This window comes from Ostrea edulis, chromosome 8 (assembly GCF_947568905.1).
Source record: "Ostrea edulis chromosome 8, xbOstEdul1.1, whole genome shotgun sequence".
NCBI lineage: Eukaryota > Metazoa > Mollusca > Bivalvia > Ostreida > Ostreidae > Ostrea > Ostrea edulis.
This window is the reverse complement of record NC_079171.1, coordinates 54,904,224-54,929,044: the sequence shown is the minus strand read 5'-3', so window position 1 is coordinate 54,929,044 and position 24,821 is coordinate 54,904,224. Positions and strand designations below refer to the sequence as shown.

Below are 24,821 nucleotides of genomic sequence, written 5' to 3'. Positions count from 1 at the left end.
ACTCATATATTTATTTCAATCATGACGTCACATTGCTTCAAGGTTTTATCCCAATTGAGATTTCCATGACCTACCCTAACGTAGGGTGATTTAGGGGGAAAACTTGCATAATGAATAACAGATACGCAGTTTGTTGTGATGTTTTCATATCATACATTTCCAGTTTAATTGAATTATATTTCGTTAAATTTCAGCATGCATGGGGTCATATGGAATAAACTGTGTTCACAAATGTAGTAAAAACTGCGTTAACAACACGTGCGATAAATTCAATGGAAGTTGCGCGTTAGAGTGTTTTGGTTCATTACCCGGCGGAAAATGTGATAAAGGTTGGTGCATTTATAAAGCGTATGTATCTGTGACCCCATGACCTGTTTTAAACCACCCTATCTATTTGACATCATTTGTTCTCCACTTCGAATGCAATAAATTATTTGTATCTATAACAGTATAGTTATGCATCATGTATATCATTTTTACATTTCCGTGAAACTTGTTGACACTGGTTTTCCTGTAGCCATACAAATTTTGAGTGCAATACATGTTAGAAATGAAGTTTATCTTTACCAACTTTCCAAATATGTACCCTACGATATATTTATGATTAGTCACGGTACCAGAAAAGCTAGAATTCAGTTAATTTTACCATATCGTGTATTTGTTTGCACTGTCTCCTGACAAAAAATAAATCAATGCAAGGTGAAGATAACGAACAGTGATTAATTTCATAACTTGTTCTCATCTACGATAATAATCAATAAATTACTTTCGAAAAACTTATGAAAGGTGAAGATAACGAATGTTAGTTAATCTCATAACTGCTATATGCAATGAATCGTCTTTGCTGCATAACAAATATGCCCACTAACTCTTGACTGTGTTCATCTAGAGTTCCCTTGCGCTAACTCTCCTGTTTATATCATTTGAATTTGAGATTTTCACACCAACCTAAAAACTTACGAATGGTAATGATCACATAGCCCTATGTTTAATGCAAAAAATACTGTCTTATATTTATTTAGGTATTGGTTCTGATTTTCTTTCTGCTGATGACCTTTCATCGGACACATTGACAGTAGGTGGCGCTGTCGGTGGATGTTCCGTTGTGATTGTCCTAGCTGTGTTGGCTGTTTTATTCTTAAGGTACACCATCTCAGTGAATCAGTTTGTTATTAGATAGGTATACAATCCACAAATATATAATATCACAACATAAAAAAATATTTCATAAATCGACAAGTAAGAAATTTCTGCCATGACGTAAATCGTTATATTCTATTTTTTAATCTTTTCTTGATATGTACATGTATTTGACATAACACTCCACTACACACGTGAATACAAAGTTGACTGAAAGTTTACAGAACGCTTTGCCACTCAGACACCTTTTAGTAGCCATTCAATCACTTTACAATTGACGGAATGACATACTCTCATTCTGTGACACCGGCTTCAGGTAGGTGTCCCAAATGTAAATATATGCCTGGCGTTAAGAGAAAATGTTCATGTGTGTATGTACTCTTATAATGAATCGAAACCTAAATCTAAGGATATCCGAAAGAATTTCGATTATCACTTCTATACGACAAGTACTTTTACAAGGAACAACCACTACCTGTGTTTGCTTCTTTTTCATATACACCAGATTTCTGTTCACTACTATGATTCTGTCAATATAAGAAATAAACAAACTATTTTGGAGAACCATACGATCTTACTAAATTACTTGTGCATTTGAAAAATTAATATATATATTTTTCCTAGATTAAGGAGAAGAAAGTCTGCAAGATCCGAAGTGAAAGAAACTATCATTCAAAACAAGGACTCCTCTCCGATGGAAATGAAAACTAAAGAATCCTTACCAAAACGTAATCATACATGTTTTATTTATTCTATTTTTTTTATCTTTTCGTCTAAGGTATGTGTATTTGATATGTAACTAAAAGCCACGTGTCATTTATGATACAACCTGTAGCATGAACAGCTCACACAAACTTCGTGTCTAAGGTGATCAGCTCGAATTACGTTTCTTTGTTAGCTGATCTGTTATATTCAAATGAAGCAGAATTTATTCAAAACTTTCTACGTGAGAAGAAAAAGATATCTTATTATGGTCTTCAATGCGACGTTTAGATAAATCGACGACGTTTTATTCATTAACAATGTAATTTTCATTCACACCTCTGTTGTCGCGTGTTCGAATCCCGGTCGCGCCAGTAAGTGAGAAAGTTTCCCAGTTTACTTTCAGAAGGTCGGTGGTCTCTTCCCAGGTACATTGCAACTGGATTCTTTATTCCACCAATAAAAACTGGACGCCACCAGATAAATTAAAAATTGTTGAGTATGGCAGAAAACATCAATCAATCAATCATATGTCGATTCAATATATCCCTATGAACTCGAATTAGAAGACACCACAGAGTCATCCACTTCTGTAAAAATACCTAGATATTCTATTAAATTAGACATTAACGGCAAACTAACAACTCAACTGTATGACAAACGGGATGATTTCAGCTTCTCCATCGTCAACTTCCCACATTTATGTAGCAATATTCCATTATCACCTGCATATGGTGTTTATATATCTCAACTGATTCGATATGCAAGAGCTTGTTCTGCGTATAGTCAGTTTTTAAATCGAGGTAAGCTACTGACAAACAAGTTGATGGTACAGGGATTTCAACAGTCTCGATTGAAGTCAGCATTTCGCAAATTCTATGGTCGTTATAACGATCTAGTTCGTCAATACAATCTCGCATTGGGTCAAATGCTGTCTGACGTGTTTCATACCGATTGTTAAGCCGTTCTTGGCACACTGATTTTGACTGAGGATAACTCCGTTTACCTGATCAGGATATGGGGCTCACACGGGTGTGACCGGTCAACAGGGGATGCTTACTCCTTCTAGGCACCTGATCCCACCTCTGGTGTGTCAAGGGGTCCGTGTTTGCCCAGCTATCTATTTTATATTGCTTGTAGGAGTTATGAGATTGATCACTGTTCGTTATCTTCACCTTGCATGTAGATATTAACGGCGAAATTACAAATCAACTTTATGATCAACGGGATGATTTCAGCTTCTCCATCGTCAGCTCCCCATATTTATGTGGCAATTTTCCATTATCACCTGCATGCGGTGTTTATATCTCTCAATCGATTAGATACGCAAGAGTTTGTTTTGCGTATGATCAGTTTTTATATTAAGACAGGCTACTAACAAACAAGTTGATGGTGCAAGGGTTTTAACCGTCTTGTTTAAAGTCAACCTTTTGCAAAGTATATGACCGATATGACAATCTAGCTTGCCAACACAACCTATAATTGGGTCAAATGCTGTCTGACATCTTTCATACAGATTGTTAGAGAGTTCGTGGCACACTGATTTTGACTACGGATAGCTCCGTTTACCTAATCAAGATTTAGGACCCACGGCTGGTGTGACCGGTCGACAGGGGATACTTACTCCTCCTAGGCGACTGATCCCACTTCTTGTATGTCCAGGGGTCCTTGTTTGTCCAAATCTCTATTTTGTATTTCTTATAAGAGTTATGAGATTGATCACTGATCGTTATCCTCAAATTTTATTGAGTTGTTTTCATTCAGAATACCTCAGTTTTTATCAGACAGAAGGTTGATTAACAAATTCTAATGTGATCCTAGCCTCCGGTATTTAGTTGATTTGCTTCATGTCTTGCAACAGATTTAATCATGCATATTTTTCAAAGGCCTAAGGTTAGAATTAAAGCATACCTTTGATGTAATTCCTATTATTATTATTGTATTATTCAGAATGAATAAAAGTCCTGTCTCATAGTTAAGGAGTTAAGAACATGTCATGGGGGTAGGGGGTTAAAGATAAACATGGATTTTGCATAAGATTTGTTGTACATTGCTTGTTTTTAGGTAGTTTTCTTTCCACAATTTTACTTGACAGGCTAATGGAATTAGATATTACTTCCGCAAATATTCAATTTGTTCTTCACCTGGTATATCATAACAAGAGGGCCACAGGCCTTGTCGGTCACCTGAATACTAGTGAAAAAGTATCACTAATTTCATGGGCTATGAAAACTAGAAAAAAATCCTTTTCTGAATATCTAAACTAAATTCTAATGTTCAGCAACAGTATAAAACAAGATGTGTTCTTAAAACATAACTGCCTTAAAAAGTGCATACACTGATGAAAAGCTTTAAATAAAAGGTATATCAACATTAAAACATCAAAATATATGACTAATTTGGACTCATCTTGAAATCATAACCCTGGGTTTTGATTGAAATTCACAATTTTTTGTACCTCCCTTTCTACTATTCCTAAATATGCATTTATATTTTATACAATATCAGCACACTTACACATAACTACCATATACTAAGTTTGGCCACAACCTCGGGTCAGAACCCTTACTCTGGGGATCATCAAATTTACAATTTTGGTAAAAGACTACCTGCTCTATCCATTTACTTTCAATTTAGTATCAAAAGCACTAAAGAAGATGTTATTTAAGTGATTTACACATCAACACTATAAAACAAGTTTGGAGCCAGAAGCCCAACCCCGGGGATTTATTTACAATTTTGGTTGAGGCCTTCCTGCTCTCCATCGCCATGCATTCAGTTTGTCTTACACATGTGCAGTTCTTGAGAAGAAGATTATTGAAAATTTGTCAATTTTGGGCAGTTTTAGCCCCACCTCTAAGGTCCCAGGGGTGCAGGAATCCTGAAATTTACCACTCATGTTCCCCCTGTTCCAAAGATGATTCATACAAAATATGAAAAGAATTTGAATGAGAGTTATCAAGAAGTTAAAAATGTTTATTATTCACACATTTAATAACTTACCATTTTGGCAACCTGATACCAAAAACCCTTCCCATGGGATCATCAAATTTACAATTTTGGTAAAGGACTATATGCTCTTTCTAAATAGTTATTAAGTTTCAAAATAGTATCAACATCACTAAAGAAGATGTTATTTAAGTGTTTTACACATAAACACTATATACCAAGTTTGGCCCCACCCTGGGGTCAGAACCTCTACCCCGGAGATCATGAAATTTACAATTTTGGTAGAGGTCTTCCTGATGTCCATCACTATGCATTTAGTTTTTCTTACACATGTGCGGTTCTTGAGAAGAGGATTTTTAAAACTTTGTCAATTTGGGTAGTTTTTGCCCCACCCCTAAAGCCCCGGGGATGCTGGATACCTGAAATTTAAAATCTATGTCCCCCTTGTCTCAAAGATACTCCGTACCAAATTTGAAAATAATTGGAATGGTAGTTATCAAGAAGAAGTTTAAAATGTTCAATTGTTGATGCACGACGGACGACGCAAGACGACGGACGACAAAAATCGTTTCATAAAAAATTCTTTCCGCGTCAAAACATCAAGTGTTGACAATAGTGTGACAACCTATTTTGTGAGAATTATCCCCATTGTCTATAAGAAAATGGCATATATAACAATTTATGAAGACGTATACTAAATATTCATTAGCTCATAAATAGTATCAGCACCAAAGCGATCAATGTGAATATCCATGCATTATCCCTTAACATTTATACCTGAAATGAATCAGTTCGACATCATTCTGTAAATGATTTTGCATTGTATCAAAAATGCCAATTTAGCATTTGGTATTAAATTTATACATATCTACATCGTTGTAGCAACCAACAATCAACGGAATGAAAATGTGAACAACGTGGACCCCCCTATCAGTGATGTCATTGAAACTGTAAAGAGAGGTCGTCCAACAAACAAAACCATCCCAGTGAAGAACCTACAGGCCATCATAGATAAGATGTCTTTGGGAGAGCATGCTGGCTTCAAACATGAATATCACGTATGAATTAAAAGTACTTTAGATAACTACATCTACATTTCCAATAGATAAACATTCATGTCCAGTTTGTTAATATCATGGACACTATTTAACCTTGAGCAAGAAATTTACACCATGTATGCCTCCCCAGCAAAACCTAGACAGTCACTCCTAATATTTACTCTCTTTTCCTTCATGAACATTAAATCTTAAGAAGAGGCCTGCGGGCCTTATCAGTCACCTGAGTACTAGTTAAACGCATCACTATTCTCGAGGGCTCAACATTTAGAGGAAAAGCCCTGTTCTTTGAATATCTAAGCTAAAGTCTAATATTCAGCAACAGTATAAAACAAGATATGTTAGCAGTCTCTGTCCCATCCCTGAAACCCCAGGGGTACAGGAGTCCTGATATTTAGTTTATGTCCTCCTTGTCCCAATGGTGCTGCATAACAATTTCTAACCATACTAGCTTTATTGGAATGCAAATGATTTTTATGTTCAATAATGAAGGTATATCTATTAGAGGATTGGAAGCAATTTAGAAAATATTAAAACAGTTTGTAATCCCAGAAAATAACACTGTTAGAGAATTGAATATCATGAGATTGATAGGAAATCCCAAGAGGCGAACTTCATCCATGTGAGGAAGCCAAGAAGCCCGAAAACAAACCGAAAAATAGATACACAACAACGTTTCCGTGTGAGTACTACATATTTCTGTTTAGTAACCATCAGGAATATTTTTCGCTATATTACAGTGAAGACGTTTTTGAAAAATCAAACATTTCTTGCATGGAAATGAAAATATAGATTTATATAATAAACATTTTTCCATAGATGACCATTCTCGAGTTATTTTGAAAACTACGTCCACAAACGATGGAGGTTATATTAATGCCAACTATATCGAAGTGAGTACTTGTCATGTCAATCAGCTGTATAGCACTTGTGCATCGATATGTATTATTCACTAAAATATACAACATAGAATACCAAAAACATCATTTCTATTATAGGATGCAGGGGGAAAGCGGGCCTATATCGCAACTCAAGGTTTGTGAATCTCACCAACATAAAGTTCAGAAATATCAAAAATAAGTGTTCAACTTCAAATAAATGAGGTATAAATTCTTATTCTGATATATATAGATATATGTAAATCGTGATCTTGGTAAAACGAAAACGAAATACGTTTGCTATACATCAGGTCCCAAACCAAAGACAATAACTGATTTCTGGAGAATGGTTTGGCAAGAGGGTGTTTTCGTCATTGTCTGTTTAACGAATTTAAAGGAGGGTGCAAAGGTATGCCATTGACTGAATTATTTCTCTTATCAGCTTATCAGCATATGCATGTTTGTGTAAACTTTATAAATACGATAGCTAAATTTGTTGACGTATGAAAATACATACTTTATTTGATATATTTACTTTATAACCAGATGTAATTTGTTGTATTACGTTCGGAGTGATACTGCCAATTGATGCATTTTATGAATTCCTTCTTTACTTTGAACTGAATTTTAGACTCTTTAATATTTAGAACAAATGTGCCCTATACTGGCCAGGCATCAACGATAAAATCCAGGATGGAGACCTCAATATTAGAAACGTGGGAGAGAAAGATTATGCTAATTGTACGATAAGGCAGTTCAAATTCTACAACGGCAAGGTGAGGTCCAAATATTTATGAAGTCATATTTCATAATGACCTTACTTTTGAGCAAAATGCGTACCATAAACATACTAATCATGAATCGTTTGCAACTTCAAACAGATATGCAAATTATCGCAGAGCATCATCATCAGAATACTTCATATCAAACATTTTTCCCTTCAGTTTGAGACAGAATTAACAATAAGATTAAAGATTACCTATCAATACCACTTTGTTTTATTTTAGCAGATTAATTCTAACTACAGTGACTTATATCGTAATTCGTTGCATAATCATCATTATACAAAGTCCATAGATAAAATTTTATTAGGTCAAGGCAATGCTCTACAATGTTTCTCTAACTGAAATGTTCTTATTTGATGTTTTCTAGGAACAGAGAGACCGTGAGGTAGTGATGTTTCATTACACAAGATGGCCGGACCATGGAGTGCCAGATCCACTCAGTCTCGTTATCTTCCATCGTCACGTGATGACAACATCCTCATCATATTCCGGAGAATACACAGTCGTACACTGCAGGTGCAATACGTTTTATATCATGACACAATACGTTTTATATATCTCTCAATATTTTATATAAACATTTTCTGGCGCGAGTGGTTAAAAGGGGATACTTACTCCTTCTAGGTACCTGATCCCACCTCTGGTGTGTCTAAGGGTCAGTGTTTGCCAAACTATTTATTTTGCATTCCTTATAGGAGTTATGAGATTGATCACTGTTCGTTATCTTCACCTTTTATTCTATGGTGCATGTTAAAATTACAGCGCAGGCATTGGTAGAACGGGGACATATATTGCTCTGGATGCCCTCTATCGGGAAGGTTGGAGGAAGGGTAGGATTAACGTACCAATGTACGTCAGAACCATGAGGAAGGACAGAATGAACATGATTCAGGGCGAAGTAAGCAACCTTTCTTTTTCAATGACGTCAATAACTCCATTCCATTGGACAAAGATACAAGAAACTCTGTTCGAAATTCGTGCCGTTTGTTGTGAATTTAAATCAAAATACCTTAATTCTACCTTACATTTCGTTATTATGGATATTTAATGTCCCGTTTATTTATTTCAATTTTGATGATTAATTGATCGCATTGCATAAATTCATTAATCCTTAATCAATATGCATTAATCAACCAAAAATGGGAGACTTCAAACAAAGGTCCTACTATGTGTGTTGTGTAAATTTTCCCAAAGCATAGCGGCATATGTCATCTAGGAAGGGGTTTATCTGATGAACAGTATCCTTATATACAAATAAATTCCTACTCATCTACATTGAGTTTATTCCATTGCTTCAATTGAAGTTGTTTGGGGGTAGGGACTTTGCATTAAATATTTTCTACGTGCAAAAGCTAACAGCATTTCATAAACACTTATAAAACACACTATTTGAATCACAATGTTCTACTTCAAGGTCATTTACAACAAAAATCCCCATAAACATACCTATCATTTAAGCCAGCGTTTCTTCCCTGTCTATTTTACTGATAATCTACTAAAGTCGTGTCCTTCTTAAAATATTGCTTCCTTGATTCTTTTATCGTTATGTAATCCAATTCGTTTATCTACCGAATCAGAAAACATACTTTTGTTTGAATACCTGTAAATGGCTTGCGGTTTGATTTTCTTCCTGATAAAACGTCGTGAGAAAGGTAAATAAATTATAATCGTTCAGGACAAAATAGCTTCCTCTTTTCACTATTGATCAATTGCACAAACAGCAAATTTTGTAACCTAAAAACCTTTAGTGTACATGAATATTTTTATGCATGGTACATATGTACTCAAACCAATTATACATCAAGTAATAGAGAGCTCCGTTTTTAAAGATAAATGTATACAAGTCTTCAAAAATGATTAATTGACTTTTTCATCAATTTAAGAAAACGTCAAACATAAAACGAAATTAATACTACATGTAGTAATTCGCAAAAAGTAGTAACTTTAAACTACTTTTAAAAATGCGAATAAGCCTATAAAACCTGTTAACTATCTAGACATCCATCGCATTCAGTGTTAACTATCTAGATAGCCATCGTGTTCAGTGTTAACTATCTAGATAGCCATCGTGTTCAGTGTTAACTATCTAGACAGCCATCGTATTCAGTGTTAACTATCTAAACATCCATAGTATTCAGTGTTAACTATCTAGACAGCCATCGTGTTCAGTTTTTACCAATGAGAAAACATCACTATCTAGACAGCCATCGTATTCAGTGTTAACTATCTAGACACCCATCGTGTTCAGTGTTAACTATCTAGATACTCATCATATTCAGTGTTAACTATCTAAACATCCGTCGTATTCAGTGTTAACTAACTAGACACCCATCGTATTCAGTTTTTAGCAATGAGAAAACATCACGTCCTAAAATGGATTGGTCTCTGTCATTTTCGTTAACTTACATGTAACAGCAGGGCAAGTACGTAAAGTAATATGTGTTAGAATGTTACTGTTTACATTTACAATCACGTGTAGTAAGATGTGTTACAATGTTACTATTTACATTTACAATCACGTGTAGTAAGATGTGTTACAATGTCACTGTTTACATTTACAATCACGTGTAGTAAGATGTGTTACAATGTCACTGTTTACATTTACAACCACGTGTAGTAAGATGTGTTACAATGTCACTGTTTACATTTACAATCACGTGTAGTAAGATGTGTTAGAATGTTACTGTTTACATTTACAATCACGTGTAGTAAGATGTGTTACAATGTCACTGTTTACATTTACAATCACGTGTAGTAAGATGTGTTACAATGTCACTATTTACATTTACAATCACGTGTAGTAAGATGTGTTACAATGTCACTGTTTACATTTACAATCACGTGTAGTAAGATGTGTTACAATGTCACTGTTTACATTTACAACCACGTGTAGTAAGATGTGTTACAATGTCACTATTTACATTTACAATCACGTGTAATAAGATGTGTTACAATGTCACTATTTACATTTACAAACATGTGTAGTAAGATGTGTTGCAATGTTACTATTTACATTTACAATCACGTGTAGTAAGATGTGTTACAATGTCACTGTTTACATTTACAATCACGTGTAGTAAGATGTGTTACAATGTCACTATTTACATTTACAAACATGTGTAGTAAGATGTGTTACAATGTTACTATTTACAGTTACAATTACGTGTAGTAAGATGTGTTACAATGTTACTGTTTACATTTACAATCACGTGTAGTAAGATGTGTTACAATGTCACTGTTTACATTTACAATCACGTGTAGTAAGATGTGTTACAATGTCACTATTTACATTTACAAGCACGTGTAGTAAGATGTGTTACAATGTTACTATTTACATTTAAAATCACGTGTAGTAAGATGTGTTACAATGTTACTATTTACATTTACAATCACGTGTAGTAAGATGTGTTACATTGTTACTATTTACATTTACAAGCACGTGTAGTAAGATGTGTTACAATGTCACTGTTTACATTTACAAGCACGTGTAGTAAGATGTGTTACAATGTCACTATTTACATTTACAAGCACGTGTAGTAAGATGCGTTACAATGTTACTATTTACATTTACAAACATGTGTAGTAAGATGTGTTACAATGTTACTATTTACATTTACAAGCATGTGTAGTAAGATGTGTTACAATGTTACTATTTACATTTACAAACACGTGTAGTAAGATGTGTTACATTGTTACTATTTACATTTACAAGCACGTGTAGTAAGATGTGTTACAATGTCACTGTTTACATTTACAAGCACGTGTAGTAAGATGTGTTACAATGTCACTATTTACATATACAAGCACGTGTAGTAAGATGCGTTACAATGTTACTATTTACATTTACAAACATGTGTAGTAAGATGTGTTACAATGTTACTATTTACATTTACAATCACGTGTAGTAAGATGTGTTACAATATTATTGTTTACATTTACAATCACGTGTAGTGAAATGTGTTACAATGTTACTATTTACATTTACAATCACGTGTAGTAAGATGTGTTACAATGTTACTGTTTACATTTAGAATCACGTGTAGTAAGATGTATTACTATTTACATTTACAAGCAAGTGTAGTAAGATGTGTTACATTGTTACTGTTTACATTTACAAGCACGTGTAGTAAGATGTGTTACAATATTACTATTTACATTTACAATCACGTGTAGTAAGATGTGTTACAATGTCACTGTTTATATTTACAAGCACGTGTAGTAAGATGTGTTACAATGTCACTATTTACATTTACAAGCACGTGTAGTAAGATGTGTTACAATGTTACTATTTACATTTACAATCACGTGTAGTAAGATTTGTTACAATGTCACTGTTTATATTTACAAACACGTGTAGTAAGATGTGTTACAATGTTACTATTTACATTTACAATCACGTGTAGTAAGATGTGTTACAATGTTACTATTTACATTTACAATCACGTGTAGTAAGATGTGTTACAATATCACTGTTTACATTTACAATCACGTGTAGTAAGATGTGTTACAATGTTACTATTTACATTTACAATCACGTGTAGTAAGATGTGTTACAATGTTACTATTTACATTTGCAAGAACGTGTAATAAGATGTGTTACAATGTCACTGTTTACATTTACAAGCACGTGTAGTAAGATGTGTTACAATGTCACTATTTACATTTACAAACATGTGTAGTGAGATGTGTTACAATGTTACTATTTACATTTACAAGCATGTGTAGTAAGATGTGTTACAATGTTACTATTTACATTTACAATCACGTGTAGTAAGATTTGTTAAAATGTCACTATTTACATTTACAAGCATCTGTAGTAAGATGTGTTACAATGTTACTATTTACATTTACAAGCACGTGTAGTAAGATGTGTTACAATGTCACTATTTACATTTACAAGCATGTGTAGTAAGATGTGTTACAATGTCACTATTTACATTTACAAGCATCTGTAGTAAGATGTGTTACAATGTTACTATTTACATTTACAAGCATGTGTAGTAAGATGTGTTACAATGTGACTATTTACATTTACAATCACGTGTAGTAAGATGTGTTACAATGTCACTATTTACATTTACAAGCATGTGTAGTAAGCTGTGTTACAATGTTACTATTCACATTTACAAGCACGTGTAGTAAAATGTGTTACAATGTTACTATATACATTTACAAGCACGTGTAGTAAGATGTGTAACAATGTTACTATTTACATTTACAATCACGTGTAGTAAGATGTGTTACAATGTTACTATTTACTTTTACAATCACGTGTAGTAAGATGTGTTACAGTGTCACTATTTACATTTACAAGCATGTGTAGTAAGATGTGTTACAGTGTTACTATTTACATTTACAAGCACGTGTAGTAAGATGTGCTACAATGTTACTATTTACATTTACAAGCACGTTTAGTAAGATGTGTAACAATGTTACTATTTACATTTACAATCACGTGTAGTAAGATGTGTTACAATGTTACTATTTACATTTACAATCACGTGTAGTAAGATGTGTTACAATGTCACTATTTACATTTACAAGCATGTGTAGTAAGATGTGTTACAATGTTACTATTTACATTTACAATCACGTGTAGTAAGATGTGCTACAATGTCACTGTTTACATTTACAATCACGTGTAGTAAGATGTGTTACAATGTTACTATTTACATTTACAATCACGTGTAGTAAGATGTGTTACATTGTTACTATTTACATTTACAAGCACGTGTAGTAAGATGTGTTACAATGTCACTATTTACATTTACAAGCACGTGTAGTAAGATGTGTTACAATGTCACTGTTTACATTTACAATCACGTGTAGTAAGATGTGTTACAATGTTACTATTTATATTTACAAGAATGTGTAGTAAGATGTGTTACAATGTTACTATTTACATTTACAATCACGTGTAGTAAGATGTGTTACAATGTCACTGTTTACATTTACAAGCACGTGTAGTAAGATGTGTTACAATGTTACTATTTACATTTACAATCACGTGTAGTAAGATGTGTTACAATGTTACTATTTACATTTACAAGCACGTGTAGTAAGATGTGTTACAATGTCACTGTTTACATTTACAAGCACGTGTAGTAAGATGTGTTACAATGTCACTATTTACATTTAGAAACATGTGTAGTAAGATGTGTTACAATGTTACTATTTACATTTACAAGCACGTGTAGTAAGATGTGTTACAATGTCACTATTTACATTTACAAGCATGTGTAGTAAGATGTGTTACAATGTTACTATTTACATTTACAAGCACGTGTAGTAAGATGTGTTACAATGTTACTATTTACATTTAGAAGCACGTGTAGTAAGATGTGTTACATTGTTACTATTTACATTTACAATCACGTGTAGTAAGATGTGTTACAATGTCACTGTTTACATTTACAATCACGTGTAGTAAGATGTGTTACAATGTTACTATTTACATTTACAATCACGTGTAGTCAAATGTGTTACATTGTTACTATTTACATTTACAATCACGTGTAGTAAGATGTGTTACAATGTCACTGTTTACATTTACAAGCACGTGTAGTAAGATGTGTTACAATGTCACTATTTACATTTACAAGCACGTGTAACAAGATGTGTTACAATATTACTATTTACATTTACAAGCATGTGTAGTAAGATGTGTTACAATGTTACTATTTACATTTACAATCACGTGTAGTAAGATGTGTTACAATGTCACTATTTACATTTACAATCACGTGTAGTAAGATGTGTTACAATGTCACTATTTACATTTACAAGCATGTGTAGTAAGATTTGTTACAATGTTACTATGTACATTTACAAGCACGTGTAGTAAGATGTGTTACAATGTTATTATTTACATTTACAATCACGTGTAGTAAGATGTGTTACAATGTTACGATTTACATTTACAAGCATGTGTAGTAAGATGTGTTACAATGTTATTATTTACATTTACAAGCACGTGTACTAAAATGTGTTACAATGTTACTATTTACATTTACAATCACGTGTAGTAAGATGTGTTACAATGTTACTATTTACATTTACAAGCAAGTGTGGTAAGATGTGTTACAATGTCACTGTTTGCATTTACAAGCACGTGTAGTAAGATGTGTTACAATGCTACTATTTACAAATCGTTTGATTTAATGTGAATCGATGAGTACATTACCTTCATAGAAACGTTTCATAAAAATATTGATGCATGTTTATACAATCTCAGATCTGTCGCAGGTAGACTAGAGCTGTTTGATTAAATTTAACAAAGCAAAGTAGAATACAAATCATCAGTATTTGATTACACACACAATTTTACTTCAAAATGAAACTTAGTCTTGATCATCGTTTAATCAGTCTATTAATACATTTTCTTCAAAGAAATATTTCAAAAAGATATCTCATTGCTTTTTAATACATGTGTTTTTGTAGAAGTGTAGACGAGCGCTACCTGCCAAAACAACCGAAACAAAGAAGACCAAAACATACTAACAATTGAACTTATCATTCTACTTCAAACTGAAATTTTATCTGGGCTTCCTGATCTTGTGTACATATTTCCCCCAAACGTATGGACGCTTTCTTTTGAAAAATTCCCCGTTAAATGTTACAGAATTGCGGACATTGTCAATAGCAACACGTGTTTGCGATAACATCTGATAAACATCATGAGTTCCTTGCATGAAATAGAATATGTGTATATTGTACAGTTAAACGTCGATATCTTCAACATCAATATCTTGAATGCCATGTATATGTCAAAACGAGATGGAAGTCCGAACTACATTTTCTTGTTGTATTTTAACGTAAATACTTTGGGTTTTATTCGGCAAGTTTTAAATAACGAAATTTATCCCGGGCGTTACCTTCAACTTGCATAATAGACCCGCAATAACACAGTCTGAATGACAAGCCTTCTAAAGCACTCAATCTGTGTTCTGCCATTGTAAAGAAAATATGACTCAACCCATTTAGAGTGCGATTCAGAATATCTGTTCGACCCCATACATTATTTCTTGCAGCTTTTTATCAGACTTTCCACAATCCTATCTTTTAGTTCATAAAAAATACTGAACAAAGAGTCCAGAAATATGTTGGGAATGTACATAAACGTCGGTAAAATTGAGAATAAACAACAAAACTGTGTCTCACTCCTTGAAACCTTTAATTATTTAGAATGCTCGAGCTTTTATAATCATTTTATGCAGACTAAAGTATTTTTAAAACGCATCGAACGTGGCTTAGAAAGGCCATTCAGACACTGGACGTGAAACCATTGCTAAGTAGAACCCGAGTCCATGACTGGTAAAAATAAGATTATCAAAACCTTTGTTCAAAGAATACAAACACATCCGACACTCTCTTTTACGGCATCGAAACTAGACAGTCCAATTCCGGCACCTGCATACCTGTTAGACTTGAATGATTATTGTTTTCAGCAATTAATTCATGTCTGCAATGTGCATGGATATACAACATAAGACATGTATGAATATTGTCTGCATATGTATATCACATTCAAGCTCATCATTTGGGGAGGGGGTTCAGTAGCATTCAGAAAAAAACTTGTTATTACTAGATCTTTCGGGGAAAAAAACAATCATAATGGTCGACAGACATTTAGTGAAGGACAGGTAATGCACGAAAACTTCTTAGCTCACCTGAGGCAAAGGTATTTATTCTGATGGTTATCTTTTGTCGGTGTCATTGATCGAGGTCAAAAACTTCTCACATTTTCAACTTCTTCTCTGGAACTACTGGATTAAGTTTGACCAAACCTAGCAGAGAGGAATTTTGGGGAAAGGGGACAAATTAAAATTTCCACACATGGAGTTCATACAAAGTGTATGTAATTCAAAATTGATAAAAATGTGTTGTGTTTCAAACTTCTTCTGCACTCTTCTTTTACACTGTCAATATGTGTATTTCAGCCAAAGTTGGCTAGTACATTTGTATGTTACGATGTAAAAAGGATGGAAAGCCCATATCCCTTGCAAGGGGATTTATTTTGTATATATATTTTTAAACATAACTGTACTGTTATTATGAAAAATGTTGCCTTATACTTAGTAAAATCAAGTTTGTTCAAACTATTCTGTGTCCAGAATTCCTGTGTCCAGAATAACGAGAACAATGGAGGTCCCAAGATGATTCAATCTTTTTCAAAGCATACCATAGAATGGATAGCCATTTTTTAAAGAACGTGAGATGAATATGATAGCATGCTAATAGGGTGTTATTTGAAGTTTATTCATCCATGGTGTGTAGCTAGGAAGTGGCCCACATTGCAAACGCAAAGATTACAAAGATACATGTTGTCTCAGGTGAGCAATGCAGCCAATGGGACTCCAGTAATTACGATAGGTCATTGGTCTATATAAAACATGACAGTTATTGTTACACATTTTGCAATCTCAGTGGAAGTAAATTTCCGTATGCGTAGGCTATTCTATATTATCTTTAGATCTGAACATAATGTTTCCTCTTCTTGCATATACTTTGATAATGAAACAATCGTCTACAAAGCCCTATCGAATTTCTTTAATTTTGTATTTTTCCGTTGACTTTAGGACCAGTACAAAACTGTTTATCTTGCATTGTTTGAATCCTTCCGTGGAAAATCTAGATGCTTGACAACAGAACAGTTTTTACAAGAATGTGGAGAAGAATCGTGTTATGTGAATGCTGGAGATGTCACTAAGAAGTCCCCAAGGTCTTCTGAATTTGAGGTGATTATCAAAAATAAAATGCAGGAGAGAGAGAGAGAGAGAGAGAGAGAGAGAGAGAGAGAGAGAGAGAGAGAGAGAGAGAGAGAGAGAGTACATATCAGACTAGTCAACAAATATTATACTACGAAACAATGCTTGTGGGGTCATAACTGAGTGTACACATCAAGATTGTACGTGTAAGAGATAAAATGAATAATGTGTTGTTGCATTTTACGGGAGATAATCTAGATGAAACATTTCGTATGAAAAGAGCCAAATTTTACTCATCCTTTAATTTTGATGAATTATTATTACAAAAAGGCGAAGCAAATATTCAAATGCTGGATATATCCGTAACTATGTTGCAACGAAAGAGATTGTTCATAATCGCGGATAGGTTGAGTTTCCTTTAGATATTGACTCAGATTTATATTCAGTTTATATTCTCAAATATTCAATAACAATTAAACTGTTAAGATCAAATATATATAATAGCAACTTTGTTTGCAATTTAACTGCTGTTACGTTTCTCCAGAGATGATAAATAATTCTAAACAAATTTACGAAAACTGGCTAAAGCTCAAAGTACAAGAATAAAAGAACTACATAATATAGAGAACAGGTACAAAGTGTGCAGTTCTAAATGATTATTCTTTAGTTTTTGTACATAACTTTCGCGTATCTTTCCATTGCTTTCACTGAACAATCTTTGAAATGGGGTTAATTACTGGGTAGATCCACCAAATATAAATCCCCCAAGACGAAAACAACATTAACTATGCTACCATGAACTTATTTAATTTTTTATTCAGATCCACAAAGACAGATTTCAGAACTCTGTATTTTATTTTACAGGAGTTACTCTCAGAACTCTGTGTTTTATTTTACAGGAGTTACTCTCAGAACTCTGTATTTTATTTTACAGGAGTTACTCTCAGAACTCTGTATTTTATTTTACAGGAGTTACTCTCAGAACTCTGTATTTTATTTTACAGGAGTTACTCTCAGAACTCTGTATCTTATTTTACAGGAGTTACTCTCAGAACTCTGTATTTTATTTTACAGGAGTTACTCTCAGAACTCTGTGTTTTATTTTACAGGAGTTACTCTCACTTCGGAAGGAATACTTACAGAAGGATTATGAGTCTGGACGTGCGAATATAACCGCCAACTACACCAACAGTGTTCTACCAGGTTCACGTTCATTTCTGTTTCCACTTATCTGACATTCTGATATATTTACGTTGTTTGTTTGGGTTTTTTATATGTTGTAACATTTCTTCCTTGTGTTAATTCTTTTAGCTAGCAGTCAATCTTAACACCATGCATTAGTAAAATATAAATGATGTTTCCGTCTTCAAAAGAGCTTACAAAAATGATACTTAATGGATTTCTTTTTTATTTCTTCTCCGTGAGGGTCTTTCTATTTTACGAGTATACAGACATTCTAACACAGTTTTACAAACCTTTTGTGTTTGAAATTATTGGTACTGCAAATTTATCATTTTCTATACAACTTTTTATGGACAAAAGCAGAGTTTTCCCTTTGTGCAATAAACCAGTGTAATGTTGATCAATGCTATCATGCTTGTCGAAGGGTCATATTACACATAGCATTTAAATCTGTGATGCTTCATCAATTACGAACATCTCATGTAATTTTCATTGAAAGTTTCATGAAACATATCACCGTTATTTACGGTATTTATAATGATGTTAAAGGGGCTTTAGCTGTCATTTTGTCACCTAAAATTGAATTCAATTAGAATTGCTGTATATTATGTATTTCAGTAATAGCACCAGTATTTAATTAATCAAACACTTTTTAATCTCAATACAGGCACATGGATGTGTGATTTTAGTGATTAGATAATGATTGTCTTCCAAGACAACAGTTCTTCCATATATATTTCGTCACATTAAAAGCGGTTATCTAACGTAGTTTTATTAGGTTTCTCTGGGTTTTGTACAAAACAATTGGTTTTTATTAATCATTAATACATATTCCTATGCCAATTGTGAGCAAATAATGGTCCTCATCACTTTCACAGCCAATACTTCTTCACGAGATTTAATTATGAAGCAACTTTCTGATTGTTCTTGATCTCCAGTGGAGAGATTTATGTGCCGTCTGTCCTACGCAAAGGAACGAAGTACATATTACAATGCTGTTTTACATCAGGTCTAGTATATTTATATCAATATCAAAAGAAATTTCCAATGGGTATGTTAGATAAATATATTTTGAAGTTCATCTTAAATTTCTTTGAAATACATTGAATGACAATTTTTTCATAGATATAAAATTATTTGAGCTATTTCATTTGAGTCAACTTTTAAATCTTGATAAACAATTTTGTAAGTACCAAACAGTCGCTCGATGGATATTAAAGTTTTAATATGTTTCCTGTATCATTAAACATTACAGGCGATATAGGTCTAGCTCATGCTTTACTTTCTTTTAGACTTTTACCGCTAACGACCTTCTCATTAGCGCTCAGTATCCACTGCCTGACTACTCAGAAGATTTTCTGAAACTCGTGAAAGATTTTGATGCCCGTGTAGTGGTATTCATGTGTCCTTTGAAAGACCTTAAATCTGTAAGACATTAATCAGCAATTTATTACATTGACTGCATTACTAATTTCACAATTAAAAAATATGGTAGAGCCATATTCATAAAAAAAATGTAATATAAGAATGAAATTAGCAATACTACTAATGGTAAACTTGATGCGAAAATAAAGACGTCATAATAATGAATTACATTTCTTTTAGATCTACATGAACAAATACTTACGAATGCTCTCTCACTTTTAGTCATCCCGTTGGTTCCCATCCAAAACTGACAACAATATGATTGGAAACTTTACAGCGAGACTGAAAACATCAACAAATTCAGGCAATGTCTCTACAACAAAGATAATTCTAGAATCCAAAGTACGCCTTTAAGCATTTCATTATTTACAACAGAAAATTTTCTAAACAACTAAATTCATGAAAATATTGATACCTAAATCATTGGTCATGCTTTTTTTAGGGAAGTTCTGAGATACAAATAACAGTGCTAGAATGTAACACCTGGAATGAAACTGAATCAGTTGTAAACAAGAGAGCCTTACTAGACATGGTCAAAGAAGCAAAAAGTGAACAAACGAAGCAGGATGGAAGAATTCTTATTTTGTCCAGGTGTGTTTGATAGCTAATATTAATGGTAACGGGGTTACTAAATGCGTATTATACTAAATTATCATATGCAAACTTTGATTTTAATCTTCTAATGCAGAATGTCAAAAAAAAAAATTTTAACATATATCTAAAAAAAAAGAACTATTGTGTAGATGAAAGATCGTGATTTACTATGGGAATATTATATCTAATAACATACGAATCGAAGGAAATGCTTTATCTTTATCAGCGACGGGGCCACGCGTTGTGGATCATTCTGTGTTGTCTATAACGCTCTTGAGCAGATCACCATGGACAAAGAAGTGGACATCTTCACCATCACACGTCAGCTTCAAGTTCGCAGAACTGAGTTTCTGTCTACTTTGGTATGTATCACAAAAACAAGTCAATAACAAAGCAGTCAAGGGTGGGAGTGTGGCTTAGGTTATTTTGTTGTGATTTGCTTACATGTCCTGTTCCTCTCATTTTTTTTCACGTCAGAAAAAAGTAACAATTATTGACGTTGTTGGGCATCTGTTTAAGAATCTGACGATGTTGACAATGGCTCCATTGAAAGCAAGCATTGTCATATTATATATATTAACGATGTGTACTAAACATTTTTTGTTGTCGTTTTGTTTAACAATCTGTCAATCAAAACACTAATTGTAAGGAACAAACCGCCACAAATGATGTGTAATTATACTGCCCTGTTGTATAGAACATTTAATTTGTAGATTCGTGTAGCAATAACACTTAAACATCATGACATTTATAAGCATGGTCTACTCTTAATAAATTTATGAGCGTTTACTTTCCTTGACCTCCCCTAGAACTAACCTTAAATAACGCATCCTTGTGAAAACAACAACAACGATCAATCATACAGTGAATATAAAGAACAATGATCAATTTCATAAATCTTATCAAGAAAACTAAATAAAATGTAGGGGATATATGGACTCTAGGTAACACAAAAGGTCCTATTGGGTGACTACGAGGTGTAAGCATGGACAGTAAACATAATTAATAATGTTCCATTTCATAAACCCGATAAAGAAAAACAAACTGAGAGTAAAGTAAACATGAACCACTTGACATAATCAGAAGTTGTAACTAGGTACATCGGAGGCGTATGTTTCTCGTGTACACCCGTCTTTAGCCCTCTTTGTTGATGAAATAGAAGTGTTCCTTGAGACATATGTATCGAGTTTTACTAAATATGTCTATGAACACAATACTGAATCTTAACAAATGAATGTTGTAACATTGTAACGCAGTGTTACAGATTCTAAGATCCGATATTGACCCCCCGGATAAAGGATGGGTCATAATAAATATCGCAATATATACAAAAAATATTGATAATTCAATACTCCGCTCAAGAAGCCCATCGATTCAAACAGTTAAATTCAAGTGGACACAGTCTAAGGCAACACCTAATCAAACTATCAATCTGATGTAAAGATGGTGCTGAATTTAATGTTTAAAGTTAGAAGATATTCAATTTTGGTTTTTTTTCCTGCAAATGTATGTGTTCGTTATATCTCAACAAAACACACCGAGGTAAAGCTTTTGACAGATCTCTTGTTTCTTTTCCATTTTTATCATATGATTGCACGTATATGTAACATACTATGGATATATGGGGAAAAGTAGAAATTCTTTGGGTTTTTTTTGCATGACGCTTTACTCCTCCTAGGCACCTGATCCAACATCTGGTGTGTGCAGGGGTCCGTATTTGCCGAACTATCTGCTTTGTATTGCTTGTAGGAGTTATGAGATTGATCACTGTTCGTTATCTTCGCCTTTCATGAATAGTCACGAATAACTCTCTCTGAATCCCTGTACTACTACGTTCAATAATACCTATCAGACATAGAACTCGTACAATGTATATAAATGTAGAAGCTATTAAACACACTGTTCTGTGAATGACCTGTAGACTTTATTGAAATCATTTCTATTTTTACAGGATGAATACCAGCTGTGCCATGATGTTGTTACAGAATATTTGCAAAATGACAGTGTGTACGCAAATTGTTAAGAGGGCTTATAGATGAACTATACAATATATTCTTGTTCATTTTTCGGATAAAAGAATTATGAGGCTACGCAGTTTCAGTTTTTTATACCAAGAGATAGTTCATTAAATCCAACTCCTTCGCCTGTATAGCTTACAGACGAAATTATCAACACATTATTTTAGTAAACTAGTATTAATGATATTATGCGTGATGCATGCACATAGTCTGAATTTACTAGACTGTTGTTTAGAGATAAAATGTATCTTCGTCAAGACAACTTATTCATGCTTAAAAGAAATCACTATGTGTTAATCAAAACTGGAAACTGCTTTCAATTTACTTTCAATTTGTATTTACAACTGATAACGACTTTTAAATGTTTTAAGTGAGTTACATTTGATTCTGAATTTTAATTATTTATTCAAGGTGTAGTAAGAAATAGTTACACTGGTCAACAATTGAAATTTGTTAGTAGAACAAAAACTCAAAAACATAGCATTCCTGTTGCAATCTCCTCATTGGGTGTGATTTAACATGTCAAATTTAATTCCTTTTTGGAATGTTTACATGTTATTAGTCTATGTTTGATAAAAACAATTAAGATTTGTATGTTCCAAAAAGGATTAGATGCTTAGTCATCTATTATTCTATATTTTGGAAGAAAATATTATTGAACGCAATGTTTCCCCACATTTTTTTTTTCTTTATAAATTATACTTAGATATGGCGGAAAGATGTTTTTCATATATCGATGTGTATAAAAGATGTTGAATCGAAAATGTGAAATTGATCATGACTGTGTTTTCTTAACCCTTTTCAATGTAAACGTTAACAATTCTGAGAAGGATTACATGAGCTGATCTAGAATATTTTCCAATGAGGGGATAGTGACAGAGAAGCATACCCCTTCCAAAAACTAAAGTGTACCAATGTTTTGTCCGTTTAACGTGTCCAAAAATGGGTTTTGCAGCCTCTACAGTCCCTCCAGATCCGATTAACATTTTAATCACTGCATATCATGCATTTTTATTTTTTGTATTTTTAATTCTAAATCAAATATGACATTTATCACCATTGTATTACTGATAATAGTCAAAATATATTCCTAATTTCACATTAGGTCGCTGCCTGTATCCCCTTAGGATCTAGTACTGGAGATGGGATGATAATTAGATAGTGAATAAATACTGTGGAAGTGTTTAGACAATTTGTTATTATTTTGTGTATTATGTTGGTTTTTTTAATGAGAACTGGTGGTGCTTGTCTTTTTCTTGTCAGCATATTTTTTCCCTTCAGTTTAAATGAAAAGTCACTGCAACTTTCAGATTAGATTGGTATATCCAGGGTTCCGTGTTTCCTCAACTCTCCATTTTGCATTACTTATAGGAGTTATACGACTTATGAAATTGATCGTTATCTTCGCCTTTCATTAATGACTTGACGAAACATGCGTGACATTCAATTTTTCCAAGTATCAAGATATTAAACTGGATTGTAAAAACTAATCATTGTATCCGTACAAAATTCGTAAGTGTCAATGTTCAATAAATTTATGTTCCCAAATAAAATGCAATGAACTCACTTGACGTTTTCTAAAGTTGTTTACAGCTGTGTTATTTTTCATTATTCTCGAGTAGTAAATTGTAACATTAAAAGATGGACGATAATCAACAATGTGTCGATATGTCGATTTGATATATCCCAGTGAACTCGAAATAAAAGACACCATAGAGTCGTCAACTTCTGCTTCATACTTAGATATTTTACTAAGGGTAGATATTGACGGCAAACTAACAACTCAACTTTATGATAAACGGGATGATTTCAGCCACTCCATAGTCAACTTCCCATATTTATGTAGCAATATGTCATTATCACCTCCATATGGTGCTTATATCGCTTGGATCGTTCGATGCACAAGAGCTTGTTCTGCGTATGGTCGGTTTTCATATCAAAGCAGGCTACTGACAAACTAGTTGATGGTACAGAGGTTTTAACAGTCTCGTTTAAAGTCAACATTTTGCAAATTATATGGTCGTTATAACGACCTAGTTTGCCAATACAACCTATCATTGGGAGTATGGTGTCTGACATGTTTCATACCGATTGTTAGACCGTTCTTAGCACAATGATTTTGACTATGGATAACTCCGTTTACCTGAACAAGATATAGGGCTCACGGTGGATGTGATAGGTCGACATGGGATGCTTACTCCTCCTAGGCACCTGATCCCACTTCTGGTGTGTCCAGGGCTCCGTCTTTGCCACATTCATTATTTTGTATTGCTTATAGGAGTTGTGAGATTGACCACTATTTGTTAAGAGTAGGTAGACCAGATGCCTAGGAGGAGCATCGATTACCTGTCGACTGGTCACATCCGCCGAGTGCCCTTTACTTTGA

The 24,821-nt window shown here is 33.5% G+C and overlaps 1 protein-coding gene across 3 annotated transcripts; it reads left to right on the top strand.

Moving 5' to 3' along the window:
• The first annotated feature begins 1,028 nt into the window (after positions 1-1,028).
• On the top strand, positions 1,029-23,620 carry LOC125661936 (receptor-type tyrosine-protein phosphatase alpha-like). Of its 3 annotated transcripts, XM_056146486.1 has the most exons (18): positions 1,029-1,143; positions 1,765-1,868; positions 5,674-5,849; positions 6,441-6,528; positions 6,666-6,739; positions 6,845-6,881; positions 7,036-7,133; positions 7,372-7,500; positions 7,883-8,025; positions 8,272-8,407; positions 17,088-17,246; positions 18,326-18,419; positions 19,337-19,407; positions 19,691-19,825; positions 20,046-20,165; positions 20,266-20,414; positions 20,644-20,779; positions 22,369-23,620. In XM_056146486.1, the coding sequence occupies exons 2-18, from the start codon at positions 1,835-1,837 to the stop codon at positions 22,438-22,440; spliced, it is 1,851 nt and encodes a 616-aa protein (XP_056002461.1). In that variant the 5' UTR covers positions 1,029-1,143; positions 1,765-1,834; the 3' UTR covers positions 22,441-23,620. The 3 variants fall into 3 exon arrangements, with proteins under 3 accessions (XP_056002461.1, XP_056002462.1, XP_056002463.1); XM_056146487.1 differs by lacking the exon at positions 17,088-17,246 and having other exon boundaries at positions 7,877-8,025; XM_056146488.1 differs by lacking the exons at positions 20,644-20,779; positions 22,369-23,620 and having other exon boundaries at positions 7,877-8,025; positions 20,266-20,555.
• The last annotated feature ends 1,201 nt before the right edge of the window (positions 23,621-24,821 follow it).

Bases quoted from the DNA above. Each gene is read 5' to 3' on its own strand.
- LOC125661936 (XM_056146486.1), top strand. From the start codon at position 1,835: ATGGAAATGAAAACTAAAGAATCCTTACCAAAAC. The intron at 5,850-6,440 runs GTATGAATTAAA...TGAGATTGATAG, and splicing joins GCTTCAAACATGAATATCAC to GAAATCCCAAGAGGCGAACT. The intron at 8,408-17,087 runs GTAAGCAACCTT...CGTTGACTTTAG, and splicing joins TGAACATGATTCAGGGCGAA to GACCAGTACAAAACTGTTTA.